The sequence below is a fragment of the Clytia hemisphaerica genome, unplaced genomic scaffold, assembly GCF_902728285.1.
Source record: "Clytia hemisphaerica strain Z4C2 unplaced genomic scaffold, Clytia hemisphaerica genome assembly, whole genome shotgun sequence".
NCBI classification, from domain to species: Eukaryota; Metazoa; Cnidaria; class Hydrozoa; order Leptothecata; family Clytiidae; genus Clytia; species Clytia hemisphaerica.
Genome location: NW_027103363.1, coordinates 229,499 through 241,550, shown reverse-complemented (window position 1 = coordinate 241,550; position 12,052 = coordinate 229,499). Strand labels below are relative to the sequence as shown.

At 38.9% G+C, this 12,052-nt stretch overlaps 1 protein-coding gene across 2 annotated transcripts; it reads right to left on the bottom strand.

Moving 5' to 3' along the window:
- Positions 1-3,480: 3,480 nt before the first annotated feature.
- On the bottom strand, positions 3,481-11,499 carry LOC136822991 (uncharacterized). 2 transcript variants are annotated; one of them, XM_067079306.1, is made up of 4 exons: positions 11,397-11,499; positions 10,986-11,078; positions 5,510-9,935; positions 5,091-5,279 (listed from the first exon to the last, which is right to left on the bottom strand). In XM_067079306.1, the coding sequence occupies exons 1-4, from the start codon at positions 11,444-11,446 to the stop codon at positions 5,160-5,162; spliced, it is 4,689 nt and encodes a 1,562-aa protein (XP_066935407.1). In that variant the 5' UTR covers positions 11,447-11,499; the 3' UTR covers positions 5,091-5,159. The 2 variants fall into 2 exon arrangements, with proteins under 2 accessions (XP_066935402.1, XP_066935407.1); XM_067079301.1 differs by having other exon boundaries at positions 3,481-9,935.
- Positions 11,500-12,052: the final 553 nt, after the last annotated feature.

Genomic DNA, 12,052 nt, shown 5'->3' with positions numbered 1-12,052 from the left:
ATATTGCTACTACAATACAATACACTGATACTGCAGTAACTTAGAAACAGTAAAGGCGGTATTTACTCCTTCAATAATTAGTAAAAGAAGGTAGTTCTAAAAACATCTTGTGCAGCATCGAACGATTAAAAAATAATTCACATCATGATGCACATGATGTGTTTTCAGGCAATCTAGGCATTCTAAAATTTAAATTTTTTCTTGGGCGAAACTATTGGAACGCCGCACCGGGTACGGCAGGTATGTCGCTCGCCGTACCATATTTTTGCCAACAAATGGTTAGTGTTAAATAAAATCAAAAATTCTGTGACCAAACAAGGCATACTTGGCTAACAATAGCGTATTAAGGCCGTTTTTCAGTAACAAAGGAGATCGAAAATTGTCGAAAAATTTTCGCGCTCGCTTCGCTCGCATTATTAGTTTCCATTCATTTTTTCTCCTCCGATAGGGGGGGGTTAAACTTTATTATTTGCGTCCTCTAGTTGCACCACAGCACCACCTCTATGAAGCCTGTGTTGAAGTCTACGGCTTCGCAGACCATGATTGGCCCAAACCTCGATTTTAAATTAATTCTCAATATGAAAGAAATATTACGGGTGGAAGAAATTATTTGGGGAAAGGCTTAATTTTGCATTTGCCTCCCGTAACAAGCAAGTAACTTTGGCGTGGCAGACCTAAAATCTTGCTTTATGAAAGCTCAAATAGCTGTAAAAGAGGCCTTAAAAAGTCGACGATATCGAGAATAAGGTCACAAAACTAGCAAAAAACTTTATATTGGTGAAAATGTTTTGTATAAGAATAGGTCAATCTGTTTAAAAGAAGCCATAAAAAGGTTAAATTTAGCCCAATAAGGTCACAATCGTTTAACCAAAGATGTAAAAGCAAAATTGGTGCGTGGACGTGAAAATGGTTTTTTTCGCGCGTGAATACGTGAATTGGCAAAAATTTGTGCGTGAATACCTGAATTGAGGGTTTACTGGGGGGCCTCATAAAGTACAAGACTTGTTTGTACAGTTTCTATTTTGTTACTACACAATAGATTTGATAACTGAAAATTCATTATTTTCGAGAAAAAAAACATAAATATAATATCGGTATCGGTATTAGGCTTCCTTCACCGACGGTATTACGGTATTTGACCCAAAATTTTGTCGGTATGACGGTATTTAAGACCCCTGAAACCCCCCCCCCCTTTGTAACCAATTATAAAAACAATAGATCAAAGAGTGCGATATGTTGAGAAGTTGAAACTATCAATTCTAGAATAGATAGCTATATTTGAAAAAAAGTAGCTATTTCTCTATAATACAATGTAACTTGCTGGCAATGATGTAATGATAATGTTGCACAAAGATAATGCATAAAAGATAAAGATAATGTTGCACATAATGAGAATATGAACAAAGATAAACATTATTGCAATAATTGAACCAAGGAACTCTATTGTTCCAAGATGTGATTTAATGATCAATGATACAAATGTCATGGAGTTTAGTTTATCAAGACACAAATTTCACAAAAAAGTTTGCTGGAAAGTGTTGTAAATATTTAGCAATACTGTAACTAAATGTGACAATTTCAAGGTTGACAATTTGTATGTTATCACATGAATACTAATGTAACAGATGTTATGCACTGGAAATCTAAATCTGTAAAGAAGGAGATCCATTTTTAAGTAACTTTTTATTTGTGAATGTTAGTTATAATATGGTTGTTTAAAATATTGATGACAAGGAAGTTTTTCATATGAAACTAATGTGAACAACATATTTCGATATCTCCCAAATTCATATTGCCATATTTCCATATTAGTCCGTTAGTAGACAGTCTCAAGATATTTTGGCACTTTCTTACTCAGATGAGTCTTAGAATAATATCAACTTGTAAATCTGAGATTTTATTTCCTTAATGAAGGTAAAAACCAATATTAGTTGAATAAAATACATTTATTTTTGTGTTAAAATTGTTATCATTTGTATGCAATTTTTTAACAAGTTTTTAGACTTATATCATCTGTGAACATGTCTATGAAATAACGACAATTTTTAGCAGAAATATGGTTATATTTTGTTTTGCATCGGATATTGCTTAATATAAAGGCTTTAATAAATCTAAGTTACTAAGTTGGGGCTTTAGGGTAATCTGTGGGGTTCGAATGCGACTACAATCTATGCTCTGAGCTATTGGAGGAAATATTTAACCACATCTTTGTGGCTCTTGTTTAAATTTAAGATGACAAGGCGGCGAAGCAAATTTTTTTTCCGTAGACGGGCGGAAATATCTTTAATGGTCGGAAATATCATAGCGTAATGGTCGGAAATATCATTTGATGGTCGGAAATATCTTTAGGTGGTCGGAAATATCATTTGATGATCGGAAATATCATTTGATGGTCGGAAATATCCAAAACTCTAAAAATTTGAAAATTTAATGGTCAGAAATATCCCGCGCTTTTAAAAATGCTTCATCAGCAAAAAAAATGTAAACAAAAATGGTAGCAAAGGTGGTGTTGTGTGGCCAACTTGTTGTGTGGCCAACATGTTGTGTGTGCCAGACAAGCTTTTTAGAGAGAGAAAGTGGTATTGACCTTTTTATTCTAACACGACTCTTCGTTCTTTCTTGTCTTTTTTATATCCTTTCCTCCTCTGGCCCCCACTGTAAGGGTCATTTTTTGGCCAAATTTTCTCTGCATGCACTGCCAGCTGGATGCACTGTAAAGGTTCGATTTTGGAAGCCAAATTTTCCGCCGAACAGTCGTTTTCAGATCGAGTGCCCCCCCCCCCGTGTAGCAGGGCAGGACCGCTAGGGATGTTTGTAACACGACGTGATTATTGTGATATGGATGTGAAGTGTTCAAACTGAAATGAATATAAAGAAAATAATTTAGAAAAATTGACAATTTGACTAAATAAATGAAAACTAGGAATGATGATGCTAATTAGTGAAAATGACTAATTAGTGAAAAAATGACTAATTAATGAAAATGGCTAATTAGTGAAAAATGACTAATTAGTGAAAAAAATGTCTAATTAATGAAAAAATGACTAATAATCAAACAAAAAAGGCACGAAACGTGAACAAGGTAGAACCACAGCTGTGACCGCCAAGAAGCCTGAGCACGAACGTGCGAATGAGAATGCGGGCGAAACGAGTGCACAGCTGAGAAGACCATGAAACCAGGGCACGAACGTGCAATGCAAATGAAAAATGAAGGCCAGAAAATGAACTGAACTGAGCCAAAATGAAAACAAGGCAAGGCCAATGAAAAGAAAAAGGACTAAAAGAGCCAGAGAGCCTGAGCACGAACGTGCGTGAGTGCAATGAAAGTCCAATGAAAAGAAGAAAGTAAATGAAAATCTAAGTTTTGAATAAATATTTTTGTAAATTTTATGAATTTATAAATGTCAAATAACTAGAATTATGCTTACCAGATTGCCCAAGTGTAGTCACTGTGTAAAAACTGCTATGAAAAATGTACTTCGAATGTGAATTGAAATTCAAAGTAAAATGATGTCAAAATGTCAAACTCAAAAACATGTCTCAACACCATACGTCTTATCTCTCTAAAAGCTCTCGTGTAACTGAAGTGAGAGTGACAAAACAGAAAATGTGACTATGGGCGAAAAGAGTCTCAAGGGACGATGACGTAATGAAATATGTATTAAAATGTATATAATGTTGCGTATGAAATAATTGATTTTATTAATGATATACTAATGACTTTTGAAGTCATTTGAGAGTCCTTTAACACTGCCCCCGGGCAGATGCAAAAGTCATTTAGTCAAGTTAAACATTTCATTTAAACCATCCACCAGATCAACTTCATCCACTTGATGGATAACTACTAACTCACGAACTGCACGATTCGTCTCGCGGAGCACGCTTTCATTATGGTTCTTGTATGCGACTTTGACTTTCCGAACTTTTGAATCTCGTCCTGGGAATACTCTCGAACGATACCGTACTGATATGTGGAATTGATGAGGGAGTCATTCTTGAGGAACAACACGATGTCGCCCACCATGATGTCTCTGTCGTTAATGAACCATTTGGGCTGATAAGTGATTTTTGGAACATGGTTGATCAGCCAGTTGTCAAACCAAATGTCGAGGATTTCGGTGTTGGTTTGAAGGATTTTCGATGGATTCTTGGAAACGATGAGTGGTTCGGTAGGGCTACGATCATTGTTACGTCCAAGCTTGAGACGGTTCGGTGTGATGAAATCCATTGATTCGTAATCGGATACAATGCCATTGAGTGCCATAGGCAGGTCGTTCATGGAGTTTGCTACTTCCGATGATAGTGTCTCCCATTGCAGGATCGATAGTCTCCTTCCTTGGAATGATTTGTTGATTGATGATTTCACTTCTCGTATCTTACGTTCAACCTTTCCGTTATAATTATGTCCGCCGACAGGGCAAACTTCGAAATTCATCTTGACGTCGGTTGAACGGGTTGAATCTTGAAGGCGGTTTTTGAGATCTTTGAACGAAATCCTTGAATCGTCACAGCCTTTGACCATTTGGCTGCCTTGATCGATGAACATATTCATTGGATAACCGTTATCACAAGCGAAGCGAGTAAGGGAAAGTAGGAAAGATGGCGTGCTGTAGTCGTCCATTGTCTTGATCGAAATGGTGGAAGTTGTAGAGCAACAAAAGATTGTCAACCAAATTTTGATCGTTTTGTTGAATGAACTGTATGCTTGAAATGGTCCGGCTAGATCACATTGAGTGTTGTAGAATGCTGGTGCAATCGTCATGCAGGAGTTTGGAATCTTCCCCATCGAAACCTTGATGCGTTGTTTTTCGAGATAACGACACAGTTTGCAGGCTCGTTTGATCTTCTTTGTGACCTCACGACCTTCAATGATGTGGGCGACTTTGGATGCATAACGTAATGTCGATTCGATTCCCGAGTGCTTGACGGTCTTGTTGAACCAGTGAACCTCTTGTAAAATGGCGTAGGAAAGTGGTGAATGCTTTTCCAGGATCGGTACACAAAAGACAGTTTGATGGAGATCTTTCATGACACGAGTCATTGGTGTAACGATGTCGATGCTTTCGTTTGGAAGAATGCGACCGGTGTAAATGAGTACACCGTCCACTTCAGTTGAGATACGTTTGTATTTGTTAGGGCTGACGAATCGTTTGACCTCATTAGTTCCCTTGTGCCAGAAGTAAACTTCCGCTGATTTGATGTGAACTTCCATATCGTCCAATTTGATGATCAGTTGATGATTGTCGGTATTGGATGCACGTCTTTGTTGAGCTAAATATCTAAGTTTTTGCAGATATTTAAATACGAGAGCAAGAATTCTGATAACTTTGGTGAAACGAAATCTGTTGGGGTCTATCAAGTATTTCGAGAATGAGTAGCGTTCGCTCACTTCGGCAGGAAGTGACGAATGTCCAGAAGTCTTCGTGAATGAATGATGTTGGTTGCTCTCGAAAGTAGCCTTTTTCTTCATTTGGGTAAGGTCAGAAGAGTTAAGAATAATCTGACTCACTTTTTTGATGGGGAAGTCCTTGACATCAGTTGTCATCCAGGAATCACCGTTGATCCATCTCGAACTGTTGTTGATGTCGAAAAGCTTGCAACCACGACGTCTTGGAAGGTCGGCCAACATTTGCTTTGTGTTGATGTAGTACCAATTTTCGGATGACGTGAAGCGTTTGATTTCAATGATTCGATTACGTACAAATGGCTTTAGAGTGATCTCGTCGTTGCTGATCCAGTGCAGATTGATTGTGCTATCAGTTAGTTTGATTGATCCATCATGTTTTGATTTGAGTGCACGTCTGACGACCTCACCAGTATGGGCATTGAGCACAGCAGCAATGAGCTCTGCACGTGGTTGTGTTGTCGGTGAGATGACTTTGGATCTCGAGAAGATAAGTTGCGAGGAATATTCGCCATTTTTACGGAGCATTCGTGCGTAGATAGCGACAGCTGCCATCTGTTTGCTAGCATCCCCAAAATCGACAGTGTTGATGTTCAGATTGACTGCATCTGGAGGAACGATGGTTCTTTGATACCGGATATTCTTGATTTCTTGCATCATGGTAAAGTTATCTTCCCAGATCGGTCTGAGATTGTCAGGAATGGCATCGTCCCAACTGAGTCCAAGATCGACAAGGCTGCGAAGATCAAGCTTGAATGAAGCGGTGATGGGTGTCAATTTGCCAGTGATGTCGAATATTTCACCAACTTTCGAAACGCAATGACGTCGAGTGAGTTTTGATGGTATTACACCGACTTGAATGGTTGGCTTTTTACCACGATGCTTTTTGGCAAAATTTAATTCGGTTACGTCGATGGCAATTTGATCTGATTTCGGATACCAAATGAGACCACCAACGCCGATCGATTCTCCATCTTTGGTCAAGGATGCTGGAGGATCATCACCACTGAATGTGAAACCTTTCAAACCGAACCCTCCCCGACTGAGAGCGATTTCCATTTGGTCGGCTCGTTGTTTTGAGGTTTGATCATTGAATTCCTCTTTCGACAAGGATGAGGTTTGACGAATGCCTCTTTCGGATTGATTGCCACTTGATCGCACACCGTATATCAACGTCTTTATCACTTTCTCTTCAGGTGGCTGGTTGATGTCGAGTGTGTCGTGCCATAAGTATCGTTGGTAGCACCAGTAATCAGAGCATAGCTTGACGGAATTATACATTTTGGTGACATCGGTATGGAAGGCGGATCTGTGAGTGTACCACCTGATGAGGATTTCCACCAATTTGTTCATTCCGTTGGTTCCTTTGGCGAGGATTGAGTTTAAGCTATATCCACTACTTGTTGGCTGTGATGCATCGAACACAATTCTGCATGGCGTTGTTAGCGAGCTGAGTTTCCATACAGCCCGCCATGGAATGTAGTTTTGGATAGCGTTTGATGACAGTTGATCTTGCTGGTCCTTTGGAAGATTATTGACGTAATCAACGTGTCCAAGTCTTTGAAGCTTACGTTCGGATTCTAATACATCTGACTTGTCCTCTGGATGACGATTAAGCTTTGAAACTTGTTGATTGTAGACTTTCAGTGCCCTAGAACGGTTGGGCACCAAACGAGTGATGGGATCTTGGATGAATGGAAGTGTTGCGATCGTCACTTGCTCGTCGGATTTTACGATGATTGATTTATTAATGAGTTCTTGTTCAACCTCTTCACGAATGCTTGTTGCCTCTATTGATCCATTGGACTTACAATCGACACAAGAACGACATTTGGTGCAACGATAGGTAACTTTACTGCCGGCACTTTCAGCAATGTCGAACGTTGATTGTTGGCCAGGATACGAGTTGTTGGAGACTTGGTAGGTGCGAGTTGTGCACAGAAGTGGAACGTCTGGGTTGAGTTGATAACCAGTTTGATAAAGTCTGAATTGTTTAGAAATAAAATCACTCTTACCAGTCCTGTGAAATTCATTGTTGATCATGGTGAACAATTGATGAGGACCACCAATAACTCCACGACTGCCACATGAGCTGCGAAATATGGATTGGTAAATTGTTAATCCTGAAGGCATCTGGAACACGAACTTTGGGAAATAACGGAGATATCTGATTCCAATCATTAAATCGACGTTTCCTCCAATGGTAGGTGGTAGTTTCGGAAGTTGCGATGGATCACCTCCAACTTTCTTGTAGGCTTCGTGGACATCATGCTCGACTTGGCCGTTCAAATGGTAGGTTGGAAATGTTGAGGTGATTTTGTCCAGTGATATTCCAACAAATGTTGCATCAGATCCGTCATGGGTTGGGATCTTGACTGAATAAACGTTTGTTCGTATTGGAGTTGTAACACCTCCGACTCCACCCAAGTTGATAGGAATTTGGCACTGCAATTCGGCATCCAATGATTTGACTGATGACGTACGAACGATGAAATCGTCACATCCAGAATCGTAGAAAATCAGATACGGTTTGTGGTTGATGGTGACTTCTTGAAACTGGAAGATGGCTGATTCGTCCACAGAGTCCTTTGGTGATCTGGTTTGGAACGATGAAATTGCAATGAAGTTGGAGATGTTTTTGGAGAACTCTGGCATGTTGTTACGTTTGCTGATGCACCTCTGCTTGAATCGCTCGAGTTGGTTGACATTTTCTTGATCCCTCTTGTGCTCTTCACAGACAAGCACGTGTTTCTTGATAGTGAAGTTGTCATGATCTTTGTGTCTGCATATGAATTGACGTTGACATTTACCTTCCTGATGCTTGCCAGTGTCGACGTGGGCACCAGGGAAGAGACATTGGTGACACAAATGTTTACGTTTTAGGATGGAAAAGCGTTCAGAAGGTGACATATCTGCGAATTCCTTGCAGACAAAGTATTGGATCAGCTTGTTTCCTTTTGGTCCAATGGTTGTTGGATGATCCTTTGAACCACAAATGGCGCACTGAGTTTGATCGTCTGGAATTGGAATTGAAGGATCTCGAATGCTTGGATGCGAATGCTGACCTCTTGGTGGCTTGTCAGTATCTAGCGATGTCAAGAGTTGCTTTTGCTGTTGAACTTTTAAGTCTCTCTCTAAAAATTCTATCAGTTGAAACCAAAGTTCTTTACCCTCTAAATCTTGGTCACAAATAGACTCAAACCATCGAGTAGTTCTAGAGTCGCCAATCAATTTGTAGAGACGTTGGATTCCATCACTGTTGTAGAGCTTGGCTTCAATGTTGTGTTGTTCTGATAATGACATTAGGTCTTTCATGAGCGAGATGATCTTAGTAAGAGCTTCAGCAATTTTGGATGGATTTTTAAGCCTCCAGATATTTTCGAGACTGGATAGCTCTTGCAGTTTATTGTTCAATAAAATGTTTGTGTTACCGAATGATGACTTTAGACGTTTCCAGATTTCGTCAATGTTTGTTTCAGCTTTCACGATTGACAGGGCTGGATCCTCTAAATAATTGTTGCGAAGAAGGTCTGGCATGTAGCATCTTGGAGTGTGGCGTTTGTGGAGCTTCTCAAACTCGGTTTGGAATGAGTAAATGTCTAGTTTTGAGTCGAATCCACTGAATTTCTGCCGTTTGATTTTCAGGATCGAATCTTTGAATGTCGAGAGTTTATCGATCTCTCTGTCGGCAAGCTGCTTTTTGACGTTGGTTGAGAAGGTTTGAAGAGAAGTAATCAAACGTGAATACTTCTGCTGTAGCATTGTGACTGATGGCTCCTTAGTTGTCCCAGTTGTGTCTCTGATAAGGACCTTGAGTTCGATTGCTATCTTCTCCATTGACTTCGTGATATCAGGAATATCTTTGCTTGCAGATTGGACAACAGTGTCTGTTACTTCATTGAAATCGATGGAAAGTTGGGATTCGATTAATTTTAGGGAGTGGTCAACATTTTTGATGGAAAACTCGATTGATTTCGATTTTGCCTCTTTAGATGAATTCTCGACGAATTCTCGTTGATCACGTTTGGTTTGCTTTGCATCAGTGATGTACATTTGGATGCTGGAGATTGCTGAGTCGTAGGATTCGAAAAGCGTTTTGTCGATGGAGTCATTCGGCACTTTGATGAAGAGGTGACGTAGAGTTGATCTCATTGATCCAATTTTTGAAATGTTGTCATCGATCTCCTCTGGTGGTGTTAAACCGTCAATAGCAGATTCAATGATGAAGTCTTTGATTTCCTCCAGGATGAGGGTGATTGAGTTGATCACATGTTGAAGCTCATCAGCCACGACTCCTGCAGTGGCTCCGGTGAGATCAGGTTTGAGATGCTTTGTACCGTCCTCACTGAACATTTTGTAATCGATACGTTTCTTGGATCGTAACAGCATGAAGATTGTTAATGGTGCGACATGATTGGTTTGAATGAGTTTCTGATTGAATCGAGATTCTGTTTGAATGTAGCAGGGCAGGACCGCTAGGGATGTTTGTAACACGACGTGATTATTGTGATATGGATGTGAAGTGTTCAAACTGAAATGAATACAAAGAAAATAATTTAGAAAAATTGACAATTTGACTAAATAAATGAAAACTAGGAATTATGATGCTAATTAGTGAAAATGACTAATTAGTGAAAAAATGACTAATTAATGAAAATGGCTAATTAGTGAAAAATGACTAATTAGTGAAAAAAATGTCTAATTAATGAAAAAATGACTAATAATCAAACAAAAAAGGCACGAAACGTGAACAAGGTAGAACCACAGCTGTGACCGCCAAGAAGCCTGAGCACGAACGTGCGAATGAGAATGCGGGCGAAACGAGTGCACAGCTGAGAAGACCATGAAACCAGGGCACGAACGTGCAATGCAAATGAAAAATGAAGGCCAGAAAATGAACTGAACTGAGCCAAAATGAAAACAAGGCAAGGCCAATGAAAAGAAAAAGGACTAAAAGAGCCAGAGAGCCTGAGCACGAACGTGCGGGAATGAGGTCGGATAGGGCAGGTAACGGACAGTCACTATATTTACTGTTTGATGATGATGTCATGATATAATGTCTGTTTTGTAAAGAAGAGAAGAAAATTTCAAAACGATTTTATTGGTTTCCTGCACTCAATTTTCACTTAGTTCACTTCACTGAGTCGTTTAGTTTAAACAACGTTCGTTGCTTAAATGTTAGTCGTCCCCCCCCTCGTCTATCATTTTTGCGAAAATATTTTCAGTCTTATTTTGTTCTTAAAAGTTTGGAGAAAGTGCCTACTTCGCAATATTACAGTCTGTTCCTCTAAAGAATCCTTCATTGTAACACGCATGCGTAATTTGTCGTTCTTTTCAACCACATGTAGTTAATTCCCGTGATAAACAAAGGGGAATGAATCGCTAAACGGCGAAATATGTCGTTTTTTATGAAATTTGTCGTTCTTTTTGTCTATTTTAGTAATGCAGGATTCTTTAGATAAACCCCCTCTTAAAAAAGAACGACAAATTTCACCATCACAATCCCGACCGATCATTCCTCTTTGTGTTTTGCGTATAACAACGACTAATAGAATGTTTTGTATAAGATACCCGTGCTTACTTCAGTTGTGGTCTTCCAGGGACACCTCCAGGGTAAGCGAAACCTTTCTCAAGTTGCATCAACTTATCGTTCAACATTCGCACAAACATTGGGCTAAAAATAAACCGAAAAAGGTTATTTAAGTGGAAGAGCCAACACCAGAAAGTCGGGTTTTACTCATTCCGTCAATTACTTCAAAGTTCTGTTCAGATCATATCTAGATGAACACCGTAGAAATTTTATTTTTCTGGGTTTTAGATTTATTTTCCGTACACGGTTATTTTTGTTCTTTTCGAGTTTGTAACAGTGCTGTTCTTATATTATATTTCATGCCCTTTTCTTGGTCAAGAAATCAAGACTGCAAGGATGAAATACATCTAGCTCGTACGTGAAAGATCCTTAACATTAATGAAATTATGCAGCTGGTCTTACTTGTTCAACTTTTCTTTGTCTTTTTTCACACTTGCTATATATTTGGTCATCGAGGCAACAGCTTTTGAGAAACTTTTGACTCCACCATCCAATGGTTTGACCACTAAAACAATAAAAAGAATGATGTTAGCTCATGCGAAATCGGGTATGGGGGCGTGTCATCGGGGCCTTTTAAACTCCAAAAATATCTGACAGTGTCGCGATTTACTGGATTTCGAAAATTGTATCAGGGGTTGATATAAGGTTATTTTCACCATTTTTCAGGGTGGGTTTTGGACAATATTATCAAATTTTGTGTTTGACAGGGCTTAAATTTCGACCAGAAGTAGGTTAAATACTTTAATCTTTAATCAGATTAATTTTAGCGAGATTTGATTTCGCAAGCCAAAAAAAATCGCGAAAACTTTCTAGTTTTATTTTCACTTATTTTTCGAGGATCGCAGCAATCTCTTACAATTTCACTAGTTTTATTTTCGCGTAGGCAAAAAGCGTAGAATTAAATCTTGTGAAAGTTAAACCGATTAAAATACCCTAAAACCTGAAACAAATAGACCTTTTCATAAATTACCTCACGAACATACTTGTCTCGTATTCAAACGTATTACCATGGTGATTATGTCTCCTTATAGTTTAAATGATTTTTTTAATAGGAAGTA